The sequence below is a fragment of the Odontesthes bonariensis genome, chromosome 7 (assembly GCF_027942865.1).
Source record: "Odontesthes bonariensis isolate fOdoBon6 chromosome 7, fOdoBon6.hap1, whole genome shotgun sequence".
Classification (NCBI taxonomy): domain Eukaryota; kingdom Metazoa; phylum Chordata; class Actinopteri; order Atheriniformes; family Atherinopsidae; genus Odontesthes; species Odontesthes bonariensis.
The window spans coordinates 1,049,919-1,076,757 of record NC_134512.1 but is presented as its reverse complement, the minus strand read 5'-3'; the positions used below and the strand labels follow the sequence as shown (position 1 = coordinate 1,076,757).

The 26,839-nt window shown below is 43.4% G+C and overlaps 1 protein-coding gene across 1 annotated transcript in view; it reads right to left on the bottom strand.

The window, feature by feature from the left end:
- Window positions 1–26,839, bottom strand: part of carmil2 (capping protein regulator and myosin 1 linker 2) — a 130,591-nt gene that overhangs the window by 72,039 nt on the left and 31,713 nt on the right. The window contains exons 11-22 of the mRNA XM_075469212.1: window positions 25,880–25,974; window positions 25,680–25,766; window positions 25,311–25,420; window positions 23,941–24,018; window positions 23,473–23,549; window positions 20,952–21,056; window positions 19,605–19,674; window positions 19,408–19,489; window positions 18,671–18,767; window positions 14,249–14,303; window positions 13,924–14,096; window positions 1,368–1,436 (exon numbers count right to left, since the gene is read on the bottom strand). Of these exons, the coding sequence (XP_075325327.1) occupies window positions 1,368–1,436; window positions 13,924–14,096; window positions 14,249–14,303; window positions 18,671–18,767; window positions 19,408–19,489; window positions 19,605–19,674; window positions 20,952–21,056; window positions 23,473–23,549; window positions 23,941–24,018; window positions 25,311–25,420; window positions 25,680–25,766; window positions 25,880–25,974 (1,098 nt within the window). The remainder of the gene's footprint in view (window positions 1–1,367; window positions 1,437–13,923; window positions 14,097–14,248; window positions 14,304–18,670; window positions 18,768–19,407; window positions 19,490–19,604; window positions 19,675–20,951; window positions 21,057–23,472; window positions 23,550–23,940; window positions 24,019–25,310; window positions 25,421–25,679; window positions 25,767–25,879; window positions 25,975–26,839) is intronic.

The window sequence follows — 26,839 nt, the reverse complement described above, 5'->3', positions numbered from 1 at the left end:
TTCAGTGCCATTGGTTAAAACTGGGTTAAGAACTTCCCATCGTATTATTAAGACTTGAAAGGATTGTGGTCACCCATCTTTGAGGAGGGAATATGGTTGGAAAATCTCTAATGCTTTTTTTTAATCATACATCACTTCAATGTTTTGTGAAATCAAGTAGAAGAAAATTAATAGAATTATTATGTGGGCTCATGAAAGCAAGTTCTCTTGTCGTCCTGGTACCCGTCAAACCCTCTTCAGGGTGTTGGAGCTGTTCTGGTGGGCTAACGCCAAGAATGACGTGTCAGTTTATGTTGCAGCCTGTCCTGTCTGTTCTCCACAGAAGAATTCCAGGTCGGGTCGCGGGGGCAGCAGCTTGAGCAGAGAGACCCAGACGTCCCTGTCCCCGGCCACTTCCTCCAGCTCTTCTGGGGGGACCCCGAGGCGTTCCCAGGCCAGCCGAGAGACATAGTCTCTCCAACGTGTCCTGGGTCTTCCCCGGGGCCTCCTCCCAGTGGGACGGGCCCGGAACACCTCACCAGGGAGGCGTCCAGGAGGCATTCTCACCAGATGCCCGAGCCACCTCATCTGACTCCTCTGGATGCGGAGGAGCAGCGGTTCTACTCCGAGCCCCTCCCGGATGACCGAGCTTCTCACCCTATCTCTAAGGGAGAGCCCAGACCCCCTGCGGAGGAAACTCATTTCGGCCGCTTGTATTCGCGATCTCGTTCTTTCGGTCACTACCCACAGCTCGTGACCATAGGTGAGGGTAGGAACATAGATTGACCGGTAAATCGAGAGCTTCGCCTTCTGGCTCAGCTCCTTCTTCACCACAACGGGCCGGTGCAGAGCCCGCATCACTGCAGACGCCGCACCGATCCGTCTGTCAATCTCCTGTTCCATTCGTCCCTCACTCGTGAACAAGACCCCGAGATACTTGAACTCCTCCACTTGGGGAAGGATCTCGTTCCCGACCCGGAGAGAGCATTCCACCCTTTTCCGGCCGAAGACCATGGTCTCAGATTTGGAGGTGCTGATGGTCACAAAGACTAATTATTGTTAATTTTTGGAGCCTTTAGAGTGGAATTTTTTCCTCCCTCAACAGCACTTGGCCCACATGAATTTTTAGCAGCACTGATGCTACTGGATGATCACAGATATAATACAGGTGTATCAGTAGCTTCAGAGATTAGTAGAGACAGGGATAGTGCCAGACTCACACGGTCACACACATGCATGAGCATGCGCAGGACAACCCAACCTATAAATAAACTAAAACACTGACATAGTGTGTTTGGGACTTTCAGGAAGTAACCACGCACCTTGTCCTCATTCTACCCCTCCATAATGTGTCTGTGTTTGTGTTTTTGTGTGTCTGTTAGTGAGACCTCTCCAAAGCATCTGCCACATCCTGGAAACCCCGGGCAGTTACATTGTTTCTGTCCCATGATAAAATCCTACAAAGACAGAGAGAAAAAGTGATAAATTCAAGAAAAGTGACTGCCTCCTTTAGCCAATGTGGGACATTTAACAAATGTAGTCTTTTTGTAGTTTTGGAGAAGAGGTTATTTGAATTGGAAGCTCGTCTCTGGATCGTTGAAAACCACCCGATAGCAAGCCAGTGTTATGTCTCGTCAAGTATGTTAGATTTAGTCATGTCCATGTTCAGAGTTTTAGGTTCAGCGTTTTAGGTTCAAGCCATTCCTCTTTTTATTTTGTACTCACCTTTTCCCTCTGGTTTCAGACCCTGACTTCCTCCCTTTGTGGTATTTTCCCACCTTTGTAATTGTTTGCCTCGCCCCTGATTGGTTTCACCTGTTTTCACTCCCCTCATGTATAAATAGTCCTGGTCTCCCTTTGTCTTTGTCAATTCGTCTTGTTCAGTTCAAGTAAGTGTATGTCAAGCGTGACCTCCCATTCTTAAGGTATTCTCGTGTTTATTAGTGTATTCTCGTGTATTCTCATTTTGAATTATTATTGTGATCCTCTTTGAGAGCGCCTTTTGTTCGTTTTTTTATATGCTCCTTGGAGAGTTCTTTTTGTTGTTTCCTTCAAAAATAAATCTGTTTTCTTTGATTACCTCGTCTTCAGAGTCGTGGATTTGAGTCCTGTGTATTGGGTTTTAACAGCCAGGTCCCATATCCCATATTTTCACTATCCATACGGAGGTTTTACCACATGCCATTAAGGCATGGATTTCTCACTCTAAAGGCTGAGTTATACTTCTTTTAACTGCCCTTGTGCTTTCTTCTTGCGCGTATGTTAATGGCTCGAGACGTTTATACTTCATTTAGCTTTGCCGGCGCTTGCGTGTGCTGCATGGCGATTCACTGCCAGGAGAGTAGGTGGAGTAGCGGGTTTTTTCAATGACAAGCCTACTATGATGAAAGGAAATTCACCGCCAGGACCTCTTCGAGTGATTCATGCTTCTTCTTCTTGTAAATAGCCGGTATTTTGTCAGATTTTCAACACCTTGGGGGTCTAAACGACTACTTTCTTGCCTGAAAATGTTTCAAATGTTGCTAAAGTTATATATTTACAGAGTTTATAGCTTAAGGGAAATCAGCTTTTCAGGCTGGCTGATTTCGGCTCGGGCAGGAGTGAAGTGCACTGTGTGTAAACGCTCTGCATACTGTCAGATCGATGAGTATGCCGTTTTCAAGTAGTAGGCTTGCGTCTTTTCTTGCGTGAAGTTTAGAAAATTGAGGTGACACACGCAAGCTCGCAATGGGGGGCTTGCAACCGCGCAAGGGCTTGCGTTTCTTCTTGCGTCTTGCTTTGCGTCTTGCGTTACCGACTATAAACCAGGCTTAATTCCAAAAACAAAAAAATCTGAATCAGAATCAGAATCAGAATCATCAGGAAGGAATTTGACTCCGGTTTCACTTTGCTCTTGTGGTACAGACAGATAAGAACAAACAAGCATTGACATAAACAAAAAAAAAGAAAAAAAGCTATGTGCATGTAGAAAAAGCTAAGTAGGTAAATCTGTATGTACAGAAAGACCTACTGATCATTCATTATTGGAGACCAATTACATTTCTTCACTATAATCATAAAAAAATATTGCTTCCATAGTAGCAAGAGGCTAACATATGGCCAACATGAGTATAGATAGATAGATAGATGACTTTATTCATCCCCTAAGTGAATTAGGTCTTCATAGCAATCTGGTATATTGGAATACAATAGAATAAAATACTGAGGTAAAAAAATAAAACACAGAATGGGACAATAATATACTATAGCCCTATTCGGACGGGACTAGTTTAATGGGGGGACCTGGGGTAAAGTAATAATAACCGGGAGATCTAGTCCCGTCCGAACGCGCCATGTCAGTAAAGATAGCGGAGTATGTCGGTAAACTTTGCCGAGAATTCTACCTCCTGTGAAACGGTCCGGAGTATCTACCATAGGTAATACTAATCCCGTGCGAATGCGACCTTCGGTAATATGTACGGAATATGTCGTCACATCCTTTTAAAGAGAGAAACAATTAGGTGTAAAATAGAAAATGACACTTAAGTTTCGTTGTGCAATCCTTTTTTTAAACTATACTTTACATTCAGGTAAAATAAGTATCCTGAGCAAAACTTTTGGTGAACAGTACTTTACATTAAGGTCAAAAATGAATAAATCTTCTGTTCTGTTATACTGTACAATACGTTTTAGTAATACTTATCATTCAGGTAAACAAACAAAAAAGTCTTCTGCGTTTGTATACAATAATTTTGGAGCAAAATGCTTTATATTCAAGAAAACTCCTCCCATGTTAGATGAATATTACAGGGATTTCTTGTCCCGTCTGAATTGGTCATTTCTTCTCGCTGGCGTCGTCTGGTTAACCAACATTACCATACGTCCCCCCATTGAACTAGTCCCGTCCGAATAGGGCTTATGAATATGAATATGTAAATAGAATGTGCAAACAGATAAGAATATTGTATAAATATGATACTGTATATAATACCAATATGGTTTATAGTAGTACATATCATATATGATAAGAAGTAAATGTTCCAGTACTTGAGGTACAGAGTGCAATAGGTGACAGATAGATTTAGTCCAGTTCTGTAACAGTGGCTCTGACAGAGGTAGATGAGTTGTAAAGTCTGAATGTGTCAGGGTCTGTCTTGTCTGTTCATTGTTTATTTTGATAGTCTTGTCAGTTTCCTGTTTTATTTTTCCCTCACTTCCTGTTGTGCGTTACTTTAGGTTTCTTGACTCCCGCTGTGTGTGATTGCCCATTGTTTTTGTTGAAAATGATACACTTTTAGTAGAATGTTATGTAAAATGGTTTTTGTGTTTTTTCTGTTGTAGTAGGCATGACATCATCTGCGTCATGAGAATCCTGAGTTTGAATTTGAATATTGGAATGTCCAATTAAGCTAACCGTTCTCCTTCCGTTGGTCAATGTACAGTATAATGTGTGTTTCGAGTAAAGGGCTTCACGCCACCTAAACTCTCCACAGGAATCGTCTCCCATTATTGTTCATCATTTAAAAACCAATAGGTTATGGGCCCAGGACATGCTGAAAAGAAGCTGAGATAGTTCTTTGGAAATACTTCGAGAGAAGAGAGAAGAATGATGTCGGATTATTTGAACGTTTCAATTATTCCGCTGAACGGCTCTAATTATCCAACATGGAAAGTGCAATGTCAGATGGCATTGATGAGAGATGGACTGTGGGGAATTGTGAAAGGCGAAGTGACAAGTCCTCTGCGAACGGACAGGGAGGCATATGCGAACTTTGTTGCGAGGAGGGACCGGGCTTTGTCTACAATCGTGCTGTCAGTTGCACCGTCGCTGCTTTACCTACTCGGAGACCCGAAGGATCCAGCCACTGTCTGGTGCAAGCTCGCTGATCAGTTCCAAGCAAGAACGTGGGCAAACAGACTGGCTTTGAGGCGCAAACTTCACGGTTTAACCCTGAAAGATGGTGAGTCTGTTCAAGATCATATTAAGCAAATGATCGAAACGTTTGATGCGCTGTCAATAATTGGAGATCCGATTGATGAAGATGACCGCGTAGTTTACCTGCTCGCGAGTCTGCCCGAGTCATTCAACATGATAGTGACAGCATTAGAAGCAAGTGTGGATGTGCCGAAAATGGAAGTTGTGACTGAGCGTTTGCTGCATGAAGAGCGTAAAGTGAAGCAACGTGATGCAGATGCAAACGGTGATGCGAAAGCAATGACCAGTAAACAGAAATTTAAAGGGAAAGGTCCTAAATGTCACCACTGTGGAAAGTTTGGCCACATCAAACGAAATTGCAGAAACTTGCTTGGGAATGAACAAAATGAAGAAAAACAAAGCCAAAAAGGATCAAAGCAAAAATCAAACAAGGCTGAAGTGAAAAGAAAAAATGACAATGGAGAGTGTGTCGGTCTAGTAGTGAGTCAGGCATTATCAGTGAAATCTGCAGAAAAAATGAATAGCTGGAATGTGGACTCTGGAGCTACCTGTCACATGTGCAATAACAAGCAGATGTTCATTGAACTTGAAAGCTTACAGCCAATTCAAGAAGTTACTCTTGGTGATGGATATTCAGTTGAGGCAACAGGAAGTGGCTCCGTTATGCTCAACATGATACTGGCTGATGACAAAATTCAAAAATGCAAGCTGAGCAATGTTCTGTATGTACCACGCCTGTCCTACAACCTGCTCAGTGTGTCCATGGCAACGCAGTCTGGGAAGACTGTGAAGTTCAGTGCAAATGAATGTAGCTTAATGGATGCTAATGGAAAGGCAATTGCAGTTGCAAAGAAAGTGGATAGCTTGTACTATGTTCACTGCCAAAAACACAAAGAAGCTCATTCAGCTGCAACAGAAAGCACGCACAAGGAGACGAAGGAAACCATGTGGCATCGCCGTTTCGGTCACCTTGGAGTGCAAAATCTGAAGAGGCTGGCGAAAGAGCAGTTAGTGGATGGACTGGACTATGATGTCCTGAACGACATTGACTTTTGCGAGTCATGTGTTGAAGGAAAACATCATCGTGGCAAATTTCCATCTGATGGCAGAAAAAGAGCTACTGAACCACTTGGCTTAGTGCACAGTGATGTGTGTGGAAAAATCAACGAAAAGTCACTGAGTGGAGCAGAATATTTTCTGACGTTCATCGATGACTACACTCATTACGTGTGGATGTATGTCCTGAAACACAAGGATGAAGTGTTCAACAAGTTTGTTCAGTGGAAGGCAGAAGTGGAAACATACAGTGGGAGAAAGCTGAAAGTTCTTCGCACTGATAATGGAGGAGAATACACTTCAAAGGAGTTTGACGCGTTCCTGAAGACAGAAGGAGTGCGACACGAACTCACTGTACCCAAGACTCCTGAACAAAATGGTGTTGCAGAGAGGATGAACAGAACACTCGTTGAGACAGTGAGGTCAATGCTGGCTGATGCGAAGCTGCCACAGAGGTTCTGGGCTGAAGCACTAGCTACGGCAGTGTATCTGAGAAACAGAAGTCCGACCAAAGCTGTAGCAGACATGACACCTTATGAAGCCTGGAGTGGAGAGAAACCAACGGTGAGTCATTTGTGTGTGTTTGGATGTGATGCCTATGCCCACATACCAAAGGATGAAAGGAAAAAGTTGGACCCAAAGGCAAGGAAGTGCATACTGCTAGGCTACGGAACAGAAACAAAAGGATACAGATTATATGACACAAAACAAACAAAAGTGTTCTACAGCCGAGATGTGGTATTTAACGAATCAGTCTGTGGTGTTGAGACATCCGAAGATCACCCTGAGCACAGTTTGGTGGAGTTCGACTGCGTAAACAGTGAAGAACTAGTCGTCACTGAGACAGCAGAGCCAGAGGCTGAGATACAGAGGCCAGTACGAGCTCGACAACCACCAGATCGCTATGGAGAGTGGGCGACCATTGCTGAAAGTGACCTGCGTGAGCCTGAAACAGTGCGTGATGCACTTGCCAGTCCTGAGAAAGCAAAGTGGAAAGAAGCAATGCGAAAGGAGATGGAGTCTCTGTATGCAAATGAAGTGTGGGACCTGGTGGAATTACCGAAGAGCAAGAAAGCCGTGGGGAGCAAGTGGGTCTTCAAGGTCAAGGTTGACGCTGATGGAGAAATTGAAAGACACAAAGCTCGCCTGGTGGCTCAAGGTTATTCACAGAGATTTGGATCTGATTATGATGAGACTTTCAGTCCTGTCGTCAGGTTTGAGTCTGTCCGCACAGTTGCTGCACTTGCTGCTCAACATGGACTGAAGCTGCACCAAATGGATGTCAAAACAGCCTTTTTGAATGGTGAACTGAAAGAAGAAGTGTACATGAAACAGCCTGAAGGATTCGTTGTGAAAGGGAAGGAAAATCTTGTTTGCAGACTAAAGCGCAGCCTGTATGGCTTGAAGCAGTCTCCGAGGTGCTGGAACATTGTTCTGGATGAGAAACTCAGGAAGATGGGACTCGTGCAAACAAAGAGTGACCCCTGCATATACACAGCAGCTGAGGGCGAGATGCTTCTAGTTGCAGTGTATGTTGATGATCTAATCTTAGGTGGAGAAAGTGACAAACGCATTCATGAGGTGAAGAAGGAGCTGACAACGTACTTCGACGTGAAAGACATGGGAGAGCTCAAGCACTTTCTGGGAGTGAAGATCGTGCAACATCCAAACGGAAACATATGGATGGGTCAGACCTTGTACATCAAGAACATTCTGGAGAAATATGGAATGGAGAATGCTAAGAGTGTCACTACCCCAACTGACATGAGTGCAAAGCTTGTCAAAGCTACTGAGGATTCGGAAAGAATGGAGAAAACACTGTACCAGAGTGCTGTGGGTAGCCTGCTCTACCTGTCAACAAGAACGAGACCTGACATCGCGTTTGCTGTGAGCAATGTTGCCAGATTCTGTTCTGACCCGACCAAGCAGCACTGGACAGCTGTGAAACGAATCCTGAGATACCTGAATGGAACACAGACACTAGGTCTACTCTACAGCAAGAACACAGAGAAGGAGTGCGTTGGCTACTCTGATGCAGATTGGGCTGGAGACCTAGATGATCGAAAGTCTGTGTCAGGATACATGTTCAAGATGAGTGGCGCAGCAATAAGCTGGAGGAGTAAGAAACAGGCATCTGTTGCTCTGTCTACAGCAGAGGCTGAGTACATAGCACTAGCCAGTGCTGCTCAGGAAGCCGTCTGGATGCGACAGTTGCTGTCAGATCTGAAGAACTGTCCTAAAGGGGCAACAGTGATCTATGAGGATAACCAGTCAGCTATCTGTATGGCGAAGAATCCACAATTCCATGGGCGTGCGAAGCACATCGACATAAAGCATCATTTCATTCGTGAACAAGTTGCAAGTGGAACCCTGGATCTGAAATACTGTGGAACTGATGACATGATTGCTGACATGCTGACTAAAGGCCTAACTCAAGCAAAGTTCACAAAGCTGAGGGAAATGGCTGGACTGAAACCATTAGTCTAGATTAGGTCTAGCTGAACATTCTACCTGCAAGTGAGAAGGAGTGTTGAAAATGATACACTTTTAGTAGAATGTTATGTAAAATGGTTTTTGTGTTTTTTCTGTTGTAGTAGGCATGACATCATCTGCGTCATGAGAATCCTGAGTTTGAATTTGAATATTGGAATGTCCAATTAAGCTAACCGTTCTCCTTCCGTTGATCAATGTACAGTATAATGTGTGTTTCGAGTAAAGGGCTTCACGCCACCTAAACTCTCCACAGGAATCGTCTCCCATTATTGTTCATCATTTAAAAACCAATAGTTTTCACCTGTGTCCTGTTTATTTATACCTTTGCTCCCCAGTGTGTCTTCGTCAGATTGTCTGCGTTTTTGGTGTAGCTTTCCGGCAATTTATTCCCTCGTGATATATTACAATCCTGGTTTATTCGACTTTTGCTTGTTCTCTGGATATCCCTTTTTGCCTAGCGATTTTGTACCTTTGCCTTTACTGACTGCCTTCACGTGTAATAAAACTCCCTTACGCCTACCTCGTCTGCCTCTGGTCTGCTCTGTGGGTCCACTGTCTGTCTGATCACGACAGAATGCAGTTGAGAGGAACGACTTCCTGAATCGTTCCTTAGAGCAGCGGGTTGAATGAGTCTGTTGCTGCTCTTTAGTTTGCCCAGTGATTTGTGGAGAGGGTGAGAGAGATTGTCCATGATTGCCAGCAGTTTTGCCAGCATCCTGTCCTCCACCACCTCCTCCAGGTTTACCAGCTTAGAGCCAATAACAGACTGCTGATCAGTTTGTTCAGTCTGTTGGCGTCCTTTGCCTTGATGCACGCACCCCAGGACACCGCAACAAAGAAAGAGGTGCTTGAACATGCCTTCAACATGCAAGGGCTGATGCAGACCGGTCCAGCAGCTGTCCTGGGGGTGGCGGGAGGTGGGGGGTTGCTGCTCGGAGAAGCAGTAAAGGGGCTCCCAGGCATAGGGGGGTTACAGTTGAACCTCTCTCATCCCATTCCATACGTCCCTGATGTTGTTGTTCTCCAGTTTATGCTCCAGTTTTCTCCTGTAGTTATCCTTGCTCTCCCTGATGCTGCGTCCCAGTCTGTGGCCTCCAGCGCTCCATGCAGTGTTTCCATGGCCTCAGGAGACCATTTCCTCACTGTGGCTGGGGGCTGCTGAACCACAGGCTTGGAAAATGTTGAGAGCAGGACTAGGTTGTGGTCTGACCTGCCCAGTGGTGGCAGGGCAGTGAAGCTACACATCTTTGATATATGCGTACAGCAGGTCCAAAGTCTTATTTTCACGGGTGGCACACTGGACAAAACCTGGTAGAAGGTTGGGACTGTGGATGAGAGGGAAACATGGTTAAGTCCCCTGTGATGACGATGAAGGCCCCAGGGTTTGCTTTGTAGTTCTGCAGTCACAGTGTACACGCTGCTTCTGCGTTCCCAGATGGAGGAATGTAAACAGTGATGGCGATGACACTGGTAATGTCCCTCAGCAAACAATATGGACGAAGTCCGACGAGCTCAATGTCCGGGCTGCAGACACGTTCTTTTACAGAGACGTGCCTGGGTTTACACCACCTGTTGTTCACGAGCACAGCTTTTTTTTTGCCGGTCGCGGTGGTGTCTCTGTCGGCTCGAACCATCTGGAAGCCGGGAATGGTGACGTTGGAGTCGGGTGTCTGCTCGTGCAGCCACGGTTCCGTGAAACACATGATACTGGACTCTCTGTACTACCACTGAGTCCTGGCGAGCGCTTCCAGTTCGTCCACTTTATTTGCCAATGACCTCACGTTTCCAGTAATGACTGCGGGGATGTAGGGCCTTTTCTTCATCCTCTGTTTAAGCCTCACTACTACTACAACAGGCTCCCGCTAGGATGGCGCCATCTTGGAAAATTTTTTTTTATTAAAAAGTTGAAATTATTGAATCCTGATGTGGGATGGCTATAATAATATCCATTTGGTTGTTGACTTGGTTAATTATAAAAACTTATTTGATGGAAGCCATTGATTTATTTTTTGTAAAAAAAATATATATATGCCAAAATTCGGCCAAATATATGGCCAAATTCTCACTTTATTCATATCTCAAGGCAATTAAAGATTTCACTGCTAACCGATGCTAATCTGTTCCTAGAAACAGAGGTTGAAGTCCCTAAAATTTACCTGTGATCACACAAATTGTCTGAATTATCGCGTTTATATAAGTGTGAAATTCTTGCTCTAAAAAATTGTGTAAATATAATATTATAGATAGATATGCAGCATCCCAATAAAAGATGCTATTAAATATTAGGGAATTATAAGTACAAAGGATGATAAAAGAATGACAAATAACAACCAAAATTCAATTCCTGTTTGGCCACAGATTTATCAGTTTATGGTACAGTACTGCAAAGTAAAGCTGAAGGCCTTTCCACAGCCTCTGTCTTTAGCTCTACAGACATCCACAAACACAAAACTATTTTTATAGACAGACTTCCTCTTTGATTTTATCAAAAAAACAAACCTCGAAAGATTAAAAAAAAAAAAAAAGTATGTCTTTTCCCTATGAAAGAAAGAGGTCTTAATGTTTTGAACTTTTCCTATTCCAACCATATCATAAAGGTTAGCTGGATCAAAAGATTTTTTAAAGACCTTTTCATGTCTGCATCTGCGTTCCTTTGTCTCCTGTTTTCTGTTTTATTGTGGCGTCTCATTCTCTGTTTCCTGTTTCCCCTTCTTCAGCTTTCTCCCTGCTTAAAGCTCATTCATCTCCCCTGTGTCTCCTTGTTGTCTCTCTGTTCAGTATATATTCTCCCAGTTTTCATCCATTCTTTTCCAGATTGTCCCCTCTGCTCCCTGTGTGTTCAGCACTGCCTCGGCCTCTGTATTTCCTTGTGTGCCATCCTTAGTTTGCGTACATGTATTAGTTACTGTGGGTCTATTGTTTTTCTTTTTTGCTCGTGTTTTCCCTGCCTCCGTGCAGTGTTTGCTGTTGTTACTTCAGTTTTTCCAGCATCGCTGTGATTTTTAGTTTCCCCTGCGGACACTTTTGTTTAATAAAGACTTTGAACTTGGCTTGTTTGCCTGTGAGTCGTGCGTTTGGGTCCTCATCCTGCCTGAGCTCTTCCTCAAATCCTGACAAGACCCATATAATATATTAAACATTATACCCAAATGTCTCTTCAAAAAAGTAGGCAGCATTATGTTTCTAATAATGCGCACTCTCAAGAACCTAGTTTAAAAAGAAATGGGATGTTCCTGGCTCCAAACAAGAAAAACTATTTAATGCTACTGTGCTATGCAAATAAAACTGTTTACTGTTCCAATTATAGCATTACTTTTGATTGTAACCTCCGAACTAGAACTGTGATTGTTCTGAAACAATCCTGCCTGTCACACAAGGATGGGCAGAGCAGGCTCTTGATGCTAAAGTATACTTTACACTTGTACAAACTGCCTTTTTTTTTGGTGTGTTTTGCTGTTGTAAGCAGCATTTATTTTTCCAAATCAAGCACCCAGCAAACACAGAGAAACTTTCTGAATAAAGCACAGCTTTTCTATCTCAATATCTTGAGACTCTGGCCCTTACAATCACTGACCAAGTTCGTAACCTCGGAGTGTTGATAGACTCAGATCTGACTTTCAGCAGCCACATCAAAGCTGTCACCAAGGCAGCTTTTTACCACCTCAGAAACATCAACAGAATTAAAGGTTTCCTCTCCCAAACAGACCAGGAGAAACACATCCATGCATGCATTTTATAAAGCTTATAGTTAGGTCTGCTGAATCTGCTAGTGTGTCTTGTCCTGCCTCCACCTCTGGCACCCTCTATACTTTCATTACCCCCTACCCGAACCAGGGTTTGAATCCCATTCCCGCTTATCTTACCTCTTTTATTTCTCCCCCTACCCGGACCAGGGTTTGCATCCCCACCCCGCTGTGACTGGTGTGCAGTTGGTGAGAGGCTGAGGTAGCTTGTGGCTGTAAAAAGATGGTTGTTGTGGTGTGAGGAGCAGATCTATATAGGGAGTATAGGGAATTACTCACTGAGTCTGCTCCTTTATTTTATTATTTATTTTTTCATTAGCACAAGTTTCTTGTGTTTACCTTGAATAGGGATGGCTCAGGTAATCCTGAAACATCCCATAGTTAAGCTGCTATAGGCCCAGACTGCTGGGGGGCCTCATCTGTCACACCTTTCCTCACTTTACTCTCTTTATGTATATGTGATATTATTGTGGTCATTAATTCGTGTTTCCCTGTTCCAACAGATATCCTTTGGATGGTGTTACAGTGCCGCCGCCGCTGCGGCCCTCCCCCCCCCCTTTCTGTCTTCTCAAACCCCAGCTGGTGGAGGCGGATGGCCACCCTTCTTGGCTCTGGTTCTGCCAGAGGTTTCTTCCTGTTCAAAGGGAGTCGTTTCTCTCCACAGTCGCCTCAGGCACGCTCAGGCTGGGAGATTGGACCGAAAAACAAAAAGTTTTCAGTGCAATCTGTTGGTTTTCTTAGCTAGGAAATTGTTTTTGAATTGGCTCTATATGAACGAATTGGATTATTTTATGAATTATGATTATTATTAATTAATTGAATTCCAATTGGCTTGAATTGGACTTACTATCTAAGTGCCTTGAGATGACATTTGTTGTATTTGGCGCTATATAAATAAAAATGAATTGAATTGAATTGAATCTCCAGCAGACTCCATTACTGTAATGCTCTTTTAACTGGACTTCCCAAAAAGAGCATTAAACATCTGCAGCTCCTCCAGAACGCTGCTGCTGGAGTTTTAACCCGGACTAAGAGATCTGAACACATCACAGCAGCTTTAAAATCTTTACTCTGGCTTCCAGTCAGTCACAGAATAGATTTTAAAAGCCTGCTGATGGTTTACAAATCCCAGAACGGTTTAGGCCCAAAATACATCTGTGATATGTTCAGAGAATATAAAGCCAGCAGAGCTCTTAGATCCAAGGACTCAGGTCAGCTGGTCCAGTCCAGAGTCCAGACTAAACATGGAGAAGCAGCATTTAGCTGTTATGCTGCAAACAAGTGGAACAAACTGCCAGTGGAGATTAAACTTTCACCAAATGGAGACATTTTTAAATCCAGGTTAAAAACATTTCTGTTCTCACGTGTCTATGCATGAAATCTGCACGCTATCTTTGAACTTATCAAGTTAAATTAATTTGTTTCTCTTTATATTCTTTCATGTATTTTAATGCTTCTTCCACTCCCTGCTGCAATGCTTTTATTTTATGTAACGCACTTTGAATTGTTTTGTACATGAAATGTGGTACAAATAAAAATTTGACTTTGACTTTTCTCTGTGGGAGCCCATTCCTTCAATGCCAGCTCCACTGCAGCATGGAGAATCAAACCTCAGTCTGCATTATAGCACTTTAATGTAGAGGCAGCTAACCAATCTGATGTGGTGCTTAGAACTGTGCTGAGTCATTGTGTGTCCACTATCCTGACTGGAGAGTTTGTGGGTGTGTCTACGTGTACCTTAGTCTGGTGTTTGTCATCAGGGCTTTGGCCAGCATTTTGGCTCCAGTATCTCCGATGTTGTTTCCACTGATGTCCAGTTCAGTGAGAGCAGAGTGACCACCCAGAGCGCTCACCAGGATGTGCATCCCAGTCTTCAATTTCGAGTCACACACTGAAAGAGACTGCAGGGGCTGCACACATGGACACACTTTTAACATTAACATTGAAAAAATGATCTTAAGTATGGCCTGTGATTCCAAAAATACAACCTACTTCTACTTTGCTGAAATGCAGGGGAAATGCACATTTTCACGAATAACAGGAAATTGAAAGTGTCACTCACACACTCTTCGTCCTGAATGAGCTGGGCAATACGATGGAGAAGATCAGTCAGAGCTCTGACAGAGATCGGTAGAGTAAAGCATGAATGAGGGAGGGAGGAAAGAAAAAATTGGACATGTTGACCACATTCCACCCGCTGGAAGGTCAGAAAACATCATTTTGGACTCTTGATATAAACATGATATGAACACGCGGACAATATGCATTGAAATCCTAATGATTACACAGATCAAAATGAGAATTTTGTTTATTTACATATGTTTCTATTAACCTTGTAAAGCTTATGATGAAGCTAGTCCTTCAGAAAACTCCCAGTGTACACAGATGCATCAACATTTCTATCACTGCAGAGTCTCACACGTATGGATGACCATCAAACAGATACTGTACAGAAGGGGAACTAAAACTGAGCTCTGATAAGTTATGAGCTCAAATGGCCAGTGAGAATGAATCTGCATATTTCACATCAATACGTCAACTTGCAGAGCGTAATATTGCAAATAGCAGGGACTTTAAATAGGTGTATCTAATCCAAAAAAATACTTGATCCCAAAGGGAAACTATAACGTTTCTTTTCATTCCTTTTGTTTCATCAATCATCAGAAGCTCCAGTTGTCTGTGCTTTGTCCATGCGCACTGATCAGCCACAACATTACACCTGCTGCCACGTGATGGCAGTAGTATTGATCATCTTATCAGGCTGTACTTGGATATCTTGGGTTCTACCATTCATGTGGTTGTTACTTTGACATTCACCACCCCTATAAAAACTGCAGAGCAAGCAGCCCCTCCAGCAACAATATTGATATATTTTGTCTTACAGAAACCTGGCTGCAGCAGGAGGATCATGTTAGCATCATGTTAGCATCATGTTAGCATCATGTTAGCATTAATGAAGCATCTCCCTCTGACTGTTTAAATGTTCACGTTCCTCGAACCACAGGCAGAGGAGGAGGAGTGGCAGCTATCTTCAGATCAGGGTTACTAATCAGTCCCAGACCCAAGATTAGTTTTAGCTCTTTTGAATCTCTGATTCTCAGTTTTTCCCACGCAAAGTGGAAATCCCAGAAACCTCTTGTGTTTGTTGTTGTGTATCGTCCACCTGGCCCTTATTCTGAGTTTCTGTCTGAATTCTCAGAGTTTTTATCCCAGTTAGTGCTGAGTACAGATAAAGTCATTGTATTGGGTGACTTTAATATTCATGTAGATGTTGAAAATGACAGCCTGAATATGAACTTTAATTCTATATTGGACTCTATTGGATTTTCTCAGAGTGTACACAGACCGACTCACTGCCTTAATCACACCCTTGATCTTGTGCTGACTTATGGCATTGAGAGTGAACAGTTAACAGTGTTCCCTCATAACTCTGTCTTATCTGACCATTTTCTGATAACCTTTGAGTTTACATTACTTGACTATACAGTTTCTGAGAAGAAATTTACATATAGAAGGTGTCTATCAGAGGATGCTGTAACCAGATTTAAAGAATTAATTCCATCATCCTTTTCTTCACTGCCATGTGCAGATATGACAGAGGACGACTACCTAAACTTTACTCCAGCAGCACTTGACTCTCTTGTTGACAGCACTATAGTTTCAATGCGTACAGCACTGGACAATGTTGCCCCTCTGAAAAGGAAGGTAATCAGTCAGAAGAGGTTGGCTCCTTGGTATAATTCACAGCTGCGTGCTTTAAAGCAGACTGCAAGAAAGCTGGAGAGACAGTGGCGTTCCTCTAATTTAGAAGAGTCTCAGTTAGTCTGGAAAGATAGTTTAACAATGTATAAGAAAGCCCTTCGTAAAGCTAGAACTGCTTATTATTCATCATTGATAGAAGAGAATAAGAATAATCCCAGGTTTCTTTTCAGCACTGTAGCCAGTCTGACTAAGAGTCCGAGCTCTGCTGAGCCAGTTATTCCTATAACTCTCAGCAGTGATGATTTCATGAGCTTCTTTATTAATAAAATTGTTTCTATCAGAGAGAAGATTGATGGAGTCCTTCCCACTATTATCAGTGATGTATCATCAAGTACAGCAGCTTTAGAAGTATCTTTAGAACCTGATTTGTATTTAGACGGCTTCTGCCCAGTTGATCTCTCTGAGCTAACAACAGCAATAGTCTCTTCTAAACCATCAACTTGTGTTTTAGACCCAATCCCAACCAGACTGTTCAAGGAGGTTTTCCCATTAATTGACACTTCCATATTGGATTTGATCAATCTGTCTTTGTTGACAGGATATGTACCTCAGACTTTTAAGGTTGCTGTAATTAAACCTTTACTTAAAAAACCTACTCTTGATCCAGAAGTGTTGGCTCATTATAGACCTATATCCAATCTCCCTTTTATGTCTAAAGTTCTTGAAAAAATAGTTGCAGCTCAGCTTTGTGATCATTTACACAGAAATAATCTGTTTGAAGAGTTTCAGTCAGGATTCAGAGTGCATCATAGCACAGAAACTGCACTGCTGAAAGTTCCCAATGATCTCCTCTTAGCCTCTGATAGCGGACTTGTGTCTGTGCTTGTCCTGTTGGATCTCAGTACTGCATTTGATACAGTCGATCACAGTATCTTATTACAGAGACTTGAACATGTTATTGGGATTAAAGGAACTGGATTAGGCTGGTTTAAATCATATTTATCTGATAGATTTCAGTTTGTTCTTGTAAATGAAGAATCTTCCTCACACACCAGAGTAAGTCATGGAGTTCCCCAGGGTTCTGTGCTTGGACCGATTCTTTTTACTTTATACATGCTTCCATTAGGTAACATTATTAGGCAGCATGGCATAAATTTCCATTGCTATGCTGATGATACTCAGCTGTACTTATCTATAAAACCAGATGAAACCAATAGGTTGGTCAGACTACAAGCATGTCTTAAAGACATAAAGACCTGGATGACTCAGAACTGTCTGCTGCTAAATTCAGACAAAACTGAAGTCGTTATCTTTGGACCTGAGCGTTTCAGGGAGAAATTGTCTAGCTATATAGTTACTCTAGATGGTATTTCCTTGGCTTCTAGTTCTACAGTGAGGAACCTTGGAGTTATTTTTGACCAGAACTTATCATTTGACTCGCATATAAAACAGGTTTCTAGGACTGCCTTCTTTCATCTTCGTAATATTGTTAAAATCAGGAACATCTTGTCTCAGAGTGATGCAGAAAAACTAATTCATGCATTTGTTACTTCAAGATTGGACTACTGTAATTCTTTATTATTGGGCTGTCCCACATATTCTCTGAAAAGCCTTCAGTTGATCCAAAATGCTGCAGCCAGAGTTTTGATGAGAACTAACAGCAGAGATCATATTTCTCCAGTTTTAGCTTCTCTTCATTGGCTCCCTGTTAAATTCAGAATAGAATTTAAGATTCTTCTCCTTACATATAAAGCTCTTAATGACCGAGCTCCATCATATCTTAAAGATCTCATTGTAAGATATTTTCCTAACAGAGCACTTCGTTCCCAAACTGCAGGTTTACTTGAGGTTCCCAGAGTTTCTAAAAGTAGAATGGGAGGCAGAGCCTTCAGTTATCAGGCCCCTCTATTGTGGAATAAGCTGCCAGTAAATGTCCGGGAAGCAGACACCCTTTCCACTTTTAAGACCAGGCTTAAAACTTTCCTTTTTGATAAAGCTTATAGTTAGGGATGGCTCAGGTGATCCTGAAACATCCCATAGTTAAGCTGCTATAGGCCTAGACTGCTGGGGGGCCTCATCTGTCACACCTTTCCTCACTTTACTCTCTTTATGTATATGTGATATTATTATGGTCATTAACTCGTGTTTCCCTGTTCCAACAGATATCCTTTGAATGGTGTTACAGTGCCGCCGTCGCGGTGGCCCCCTGCCCCCCCCCCCCCTTTTCTGTCTTCTCAAACCCCAGCTGGTGGAGGCGGATGGCCACCCTTCCTGAGTCTGGTTCTGCCAGAGGTTTCTTCCTGTTAAAAGGGAGTCGTTTCTCTCCACAGTCGCCTCAGGCACGCTCAGGCTGGGAGATTGGACGGAAAAACAAAAAGTTTTCAGTGCAATCTGTTGGTTTTCTTAGCTAGGAAATTGTTTTTGAATTGGCTCTATATGAACGAATTGGATTATTTTATGAATTATGATTATTATTAATTAATTGAATTCCAATTGGCTTGAATTGGACTTACAATCTAAGTGCCTTGAGATGACATTTGTTGTATTTGGCGCTATATAAATAAAAATGAATTGAATTGAATTGAACTTCCCTTGCAGGACACCCCCCCACCACAGAGAAATAAAGGCTGAAAGTCCCAGAAAGCATGGGCAAACACACCGCTCCCACCAGCATGAGGGGAACACACACACAAAGTTAGGCAGGTGGTGTAAATCCGTGAACAAACGTCAGGAGATCTCCTGGCTGTGGAGTAAATGGATCTTTGTATAATATTCACCAGACCTGGACTTCATGGCAAAGTTTCTTCCCAGAGCGAGGTGACGAAGAGACGGACAGCGACCAACAGACAGAACCAGTGTCACCATGTCGTTCTCAAAACCTGCAGCAGGAGGGAGGAAGGACTGAAGTCATTATATCAAGGGGTGGCAGAGCAATCTGTCCAGATAAAGCTCGGTCACATGACTGTGTTCCAAACCTCCCTCTGGAACTCATTATCCTTCTCTGTGTTGATGAATACATGTGCTTCAATCCATTATTTGTCTCCTTGGCTAACTGCAGTTTTGTGTTTAGGCAATGGAACAATATTCTGGTGTATTTTTCAGATAGAAACAATCAGCACTTGTCAAAATGTCAAACTATTGATTGAGTGAATATCTGCCACTGTTGACTGATACAGCATTGAGCTAAATGTTTCAATGGGTTTTGATTTAGAAGATGTGACATTGCAAGGAGACTGAAACTTGTGCTGTTGGAGAGAAGCATTGTTGGATTTTACTCTCAGAACATGAGGAGGTGAAGTGGCTGAAACTGTAGTTTCTGCTTGTCTGTCTCAGCATCAGCCCTGTGATGGAGCTGGCCACCATGCGCACCACCTCTCTACCCCAGGAAGGTGGGACAGCCTGTAGTCCCCCAAGACTCTGAAGGATGAAGGGCTAATGGATTTCGAGATGGTTTATTGTGCATATGATATGATATGATATGATATGATATGATGTGATATTTTGTATGGTTTCACATACTGTTGTCAGAGATGTCCAAACTTCTGATAGCTGTGGCCTCAGAAATGTGCTCCTGTATCACCTGAGCCCCTGCTGAACGCAGCTGCACGTACACACACACAAAAAGAAAAGATAGTTTACTCCAGTTTCTGATGCATATTGTCACAAATGTGAAAGATGATTTTTCTGCTTGAGTGTCATGAGTGTGTGTCATGTACCTCACAGCTACTGAGGTCTAACTCCAGACCAAAGAGATGAGTGTTGGTGGCCAGACCCTGTAGTAATAACCTAGTGACATAAGCAAACATATCAACAAGTTTACACATGTTGTAGCACAGCTGCTGCAGAGCCTTTCACCCCATAAACAGGCTCATGAACCAGACTGGCAGATTTTCTGGTTTTCACCAACCAGCTAAGAAAACTGCGAAGCTAAACTGCTTCAAAAAGACCCTGAAAGGCCTACATCAATCAGTCTATGTCCTTGGGGGTACCTGGGAAAACAGAGTCATTCCTGTGGATTACCCTCACTTATCACAGACCTTTGGTTAACTACCTAAACCAAATGGTGTTTGATATGCTTGAATGGGATTCTGTTAATCATTCTTTTATTTACTCTCATATTGATTTGGACTGTTTGTTTTTTTCTGCCTATTTGTTTAGAAATTGTGTCAATTAATTTAATCTCTGAAAACTTCGTATCACTGCCTGCTGTGCAGAGCGAGCAGTCCCCTGCTTCCGAGCAGCAAACACCGTAACAGGCGCGGCTGTCGGCAGGCGGCAGCAGGCAGTGATACGAAGGGAGAGAAAGTAGGGCCAAGAGATTGTGAGGTCTGACTTTTTCCTGGAGAACCATTTTGTGATGCAAATGTATTACTCTGTTGAACAGACAGCTTCATGTCAAAAAAGGCGAACTGTCCCTTTAAGTGAAAGAAAATGGGGGTTACCTGCTGATGAGCAACATTTAACACAACCCCGAAAAGCACAAGGCAAAGCAAAAAGGAAATGTTTGAACGGGTCACTGTTGGAGGCTGAATCTGTGGGCATTCCTGCAACAGGCTGTGTGCCAAGGCTCCTCTACCCTGCACTGATGTCAAAATATGGCACCAGAGTAACGAGGTGCCCATCCAAAGAGAAAACCATATTTGGATAAAGAATATGGAGATGATGGAGGGCTGATGATCTGGGCTGGTTCTGCAGCCACAGGACCTGGGCACCTTGCAGCCATTGAGTCCTCTGGATACCAAAGTGTTCTAGAGTCAGATGTGAGGCCGTCTGTCTGACAGCTAAAGCTGGGCTGAAACTGACTCATCAACAGGACAGAGATCCCAAACACAGCAGCAGATCTACAGCAGAATGTGTGAAAAAGAAAAGAATCGAGGTGTTGCAATGGTCCAGTCAGAGTCCAGACCTCAGCCTGACTCAGTTGCTGTGGGACCTTCAGAGAGCTGTGCAGAAACCAATGCTGCAGACCTCAGTGATCTTAAAATGAAAGAAGGTTGGACTTCTCCTTTTCACATCGCTCGACAGTGGAAATTGAATGACTTTATTTGTATGAGTGAACACACCTGAGAGCTTGAGGAGGGAACTTGGTTGCAGACAGTCCCACGTATCTGAGCTCACAGCTCTGACTGAAGAACTCCTGAATGCTCCTGGTCACCCCCCGCACCTTCCTGCACACGCACACACATTCACACACAAACAACAGATACAAATAGTCTCAGGACTCTACAGTCATTTGCCACCAAATGAGTGGCAGCCATATCAGAAACATGTGTGAAGTCACCTGTTATTGGTCCCAACTTTTTCCTTCACATTATGATGCTGTTTGCAAGTTTTCTAGCTAACAAGGGAGGCAACATATTATAAAGTCCTGGACTCTGATACTAAATTCAAAGCACATGTATATACACATATATATATATATATATATATATATATATATATACACATTTATGTATGTATTTTTTAAGGATTATGATTAATTAATTGTAAAAAATGATCAGATATTGTGAGAGATCAGATTTTGTCACGGTACGAGCTTGTTGAATAGCAGTTCGAGCATTCAGCAGTTACTCATGGTAAAGCTCTTTCTCCACCTCTTCTTTTCTTCTCTAGATTTTACTCACACAAAAAATCTGCTCAGTTACATTTTTGTGAGCAAATATCAGTCATTTCCGACTGCATTTATGAAGATGTTGAACTCATTTTAAGTACCCAAGGTATCAAAGAGACACACAAAGTGAATAACTGGAGCTGCATTATTTTTGTTGGTTCATTTTTACCAGGAAGCCTCACTGAAATTAAATTTGTCTTTTGCACCAAAGCTCATTCAAAACGGACTGAGGCAAAGTGGAAAACTGTTCTGTAATAATAATAATTATTATTATTATTATTCTGTGGTCAGACACGTCAAAATTCTGTTTGGAAGTCATTGATGCTGCATCCTTCAGACTAAAGAGGAGAGGGACCATCCAGCTTGTTCTCAGCTCTGAGTTCACAGCCTGCATCTCTGATGGTATGATGGGGGGGGCTTTAGAGCCTATGGAACTGGAAACCTGCACATATGTCAGCAGGACAAAGTGAAACCACATCCTGCATCAGAGTGGAAGAGTCCGGCTGCTGGACTGAGCTGCTGCAGTCCAGACCCTTCACCACCTGAAAACCCTGCAGTGTTTGCAGTGTTAAGCTTTCAGACTTTTCCTCACTCTTTCAGAGGTGTGTTGCTGTCATAGGATTCAAGATGGGATGATAATGCCTCACTTTATGTTCTTATGCTCTGTTGTGAAGAAATTATTAGTTTATTAGATTTACAAATCATTGCATTCTGTTTACATTTTACACAGGGTCCCACCTTTATTGGAACATCCGTACCATTGGCTGATATGGACAAGATATTATGATCTCAGGCATCCCTTACTCCCCTTTTTCTGCATTCTTATGGTGCACAGTGGTTTCTATCAGTAGTAATGTTAACATCTGTGCGTGCCGAAGCGTAAATAGCAAATAACAGCAAATAACAAATAGCATCCATAATTTGGAACCACCTCCAAGCTTCTTCAGCTTAATGCCACACTGGCTCGCGGTCCGGTCGAAACCACACTCGATGCTCGATGGCACAGCGCCATCAAGCTCCCGCTGCACAGCCTCCTCACCAACAACAGAGAGCAGAGCCTGGAACCGGTCCAGTGTGCCAGGTACCCCAAGCAGAAGGGTTACAGACATGGCAACGGGTTCCATGGTAACGGGTTCCATGGTAACGGGTTCCATAGGACCGGTACGCTTTGGTGGGAGTGGAAACACTGAAATAAGCGAACCATTCCGACCCGTACCGGACTGCATAGTGGGAACGGGGCTTAAAGCTATGGTAGGTAATCCTAGAGAGCTAGCAAGATTCGAAAGTGGCCCCTCCTCTTTATTGTGCTCATTTGGAGCAGTTCAGAAAGACAGTGTTGTTCCTGCTGACTGTGCACTCCAGAGCTAAGTATGGATTGTTGCCTCACACTTAATATACCATGGCTGCCCTCTATTGGCTCTTTGAATTACTACACATTCAACTCATAGTTACCTCCGCCCAGGAGGTTATGTGATCGCCCGAGTCTGTTGGTCTGGATGTTTGTCTGTTCTCGTGCTGCAATCTTGCGACCTGCTACAAGGTGGCAACAAAGCTTCCTTGGCGGAGGTCTGCACTCTCTGAGTGCATTTCTAGTTCAAATTGAAATCACTTTTGAACTGGTATCAAATGTAAAATCCCCTGTAGTTGTGTTCAGAGAAAGTGTGAGTGAATAAACAACGACACACAGTATCTGCATCTAAGGGTTACATCACCACAGACACCTTGTAACCTTATTTCTAGAGTCCGGGGAATGTATCACCAAACCTTCTGTGGTGTCGGAGCAGGATTCATGATTTTCCTGTAATATTAGGCAGCTGGATTTAACATTGTGGTCTATCAGTGTGTGCACAAGTCAAGAGTATATCAATGCAGGAATAAAGTATTTCAGTCATGTAGAGGGCATGTTATTTTCACAGATTTTCCTTTGCAAAACGCGAGCAGTGATTTGAGTGAAGTGGGGCTGTGGAGCTGACCTGTGGCTGAAAGGATTCTTCGCCAAGTTCAGGTGAATCAGTTTGTAGCAACATCCAGCAGACAGGGACACAAATAGCTGCGGGAACAGATTGACATGAGTGTGACTGACAGCAGAAACCAGTAGAAACAGAGGCTGCTCAGCATGCTTTCACAAAGGATGTGTGTCATAAGGCTTCGCATGATTTTCACATAATATTCTTATAGGGAATCTAAGATCTTGATCTAAGAACAGCTTACTCAATGTCCTCACTGACAGAGAAAAAGGCACCAGGGCATTTAGCAATCAAAGAAAACCCAATAAAAGTTCTCAGGAGTTTGCAGAACAAAGAGGAATCTGTTTGAACAAGTGTTAAACCGGTATCATGCAACACTGGTTTCCATCTGGAATCTGTCTCTGTACTGGACATGATGGAGGTCATATTGACAGAGTCCTCAGGCAGCAGAGTTTCAAAATGTCTCCCACTCACCGTGTCCAGAGGGCAGCTGGTATCACTGAGGTCCAAGTGAGACAGGGAATTTGTACTGGACAAGAACTTGAAGAGAAACTGCAAGACACACACACACGTGCAGCATAATGTACAAATACACTGTTGTATAACATATCTGCACATGTGGTGTCACACACAACCAGATATTAAGCATGGCCCAGAATAAGGTTCCATTATGTGGAATCTACCTTTAAAACAGACAGTGCTGTTGAGATTGCTGCAGATATTCAGAATCTCAACTGTCACATAATGCAATCATAATCTCATGGGCTTCAGTTCCAGATTCACTGTGCAGCAGGACAAGTCCAAAGAAAAGACCGGAAAAGAGATGGAAAGCATCAACAGACAAAGCACTCCATCCCAAAGCGATGCCAAGCAACAGCAGTGCGACCCTCCGAGGCCTCCTTTCATCCAGGACTATTGTTTTTCAGATTTTCAGATTTTCAAAATAAAATGGAGTGAAATATAGCTAAGTTGACAGTGCTTCTAAATGCCATGGTCCGTGGTGTTGGTTCTGGTTTGTCTGATGTGGGTATTGATATCATCAGCCACGTGGTGATATTAGCGTCCCATTTCTCTGACACTACCCCCCCACTGTAACCAGCAGTTCAGATCCACATTCTTCTTCTGTTCTTGGCAGAGGAAAGTGGTCCTTGTGCCATTTTCAACACTTTTTGTCCATCTATTTGAGGGACTGATGCACATCAGCTCCTTGTGGTCTCTGCCAGACAGACCAATAAGAGCGTTGCTCTCTACCCTCCGGCTGCCCATGCTGTCTGTCACCATAAAGCAACCCTCCCCTGCAGAGAAGGAGAAAAGCTGGCGTACCACGCCACCCTGCATCTGGTCTCCAAAGTCAAACATGAGAAGTTTGATTTTATCTTGATTACCATTTCATATTTATTCATCTATTGTGAAAGGATCGAATATATCTACGAACCCAGATCCATTAGAATTTGTTTAGAAAATCAGCTCTCAGTGTTTAGAACTGGAAAAAAGTTGTTTTTTTAAAATAAAACAATTATTTTGTTTTGTTTTGTTTTTCAGGCATTTCCAGGACGAATGGAAATATGGCCTGGCATCGCTAAAAAAAGACAAATTTGTGATTCTGCCACAGCAGATGAAGCATGAGCTGCCAGAGTGGTCTGGCTGACGGGAGTCCTGCTGAATCTGGATGGTGGAGGGGCTGAACAGCAGGCAGTGTACAGCAGAGGGGCAGCAGATTGGAGCGGTCCATCTGCTGTGGTCAGGGTCAGCAGAGCAGCCACAACCAGCTTACAGGGATCTCTCTCTCTGAGAGGATAAATACTGACACACACACACACACACACACACACACAGCAGAGTACCGTGGCTTCTTCAGTGACCAGGCTCCCCGGGTTTCCAGACAGATCGAGGTGGCTCAGAGATGTTGAGAATAGCTGACTGGAGGACAATACCTTACTTAGACAGCCAAGACCTGTGAATAAATCAGACCACGTGCAAACATGTGAAATAAATGCAGTTCATCTTTTGCTGTCGAGATGTTTGTAGGTTACAGAATCCCAGCCAATCACAGCCCTTTCTGTCCTGCTTCATCCTGAGGTGAAAGCTGTAGACGTATAACCTTTGTCTCCATCATGTCCCGTCTTCCAGATGTCTGACCTGACCAGGACGTTCTGGCTTCCATCTATCTCCCATTGAAGTGAGTGTGTGTGAGTGTGTGTGAGTGTGTATACCTCTGGCAGTCATTGAGACACGACTCAGGGAAAGGTGCTTGAGTCCTTCATCCAGATGCTGTAACTCCTGACTGAGAGCTGTTACACCTGTGAATGGAAATACATCCCATAATACAGGTGACATCCTGTGTGTGTTCTGATCCAAACCCATGGTTTGTCTTCATCCAGCAGCCACTCGGCTGTGAGCCCTTCCTGCTCACCTTTGTCTTCCAGTGGGTTGCCTGAGAGGCTGATGGAGTGCAGGGGGGGGGGCGTGTGCTCTCGCAGGGCAGCGGCCATTTTAACTGCAAAGTCCCTGCAGCAGAAGAAAACTCTTACTTCTTTATATCTACCGGTACCTATCAATCAAACATTGAGGCAGCCTGCTCAGATTTACATGTAAAAATAATCCATTTGTAATAAAATGTATCATATTGTGCAGGTTGGTCAGGCACATGTTTCCATTTGGATCCACAACCCATCAGTAGCTTTTCTGCAAGACAACCAAACTTGTGTTTTGTTCCTGGTTCCACCTTCTCAGCAGTAGTTTTCCTCAGTTCCCCGGTTTGGTTCTGGGTTTCACTCTCACCTGAACTCGGTCTGTCTCACTCCTCAGATCCCCACAGTATTTATGCTCCCTGATTTCTCTTAGTCTCCGTCAGATCCTTTCTTAGTTTTGTTTTTCTCGGTTTAGTTTTGGAGTTTTCTGTTCTGTTAAAAAGTCCAGTTTCCCTTCTACTTCCTGTTGGCATCACTGTCTTCTTCACATCTCTCCACCAACAGTAACAGTACCGTGGGGATTATCATTGTTTTATTTATTTATCTATATATTTTATTGGTGCTGGGTGCTGGCTGCTTTTTCTCTGTTGTTTTCAGGCTGGGCGGAGCGCTCTCTCTCCATCCTCACCTGTGGCTGATCACCCATCTGGCCCCGGTTAAAGCTGCTCTCCCCTGTGCTCCGGTGCCAGATGATTGTCTTTCTCAGTGTAATACGAACCAGCCAGCAGCCCACCTTGGAGCCTCTCCTCACGAGCCCCTGCACGGAATCCCCTGGACACGAGAGCAACTCCCCACGGATCCCACCCCCGGACACGGAGCCTCCTTCCCCTGGATCCTTTCCTCACTTCCTGGTACCCCAACTCTCCCCTCAGTAAATAAAATCCATTTACTGACATCTAACT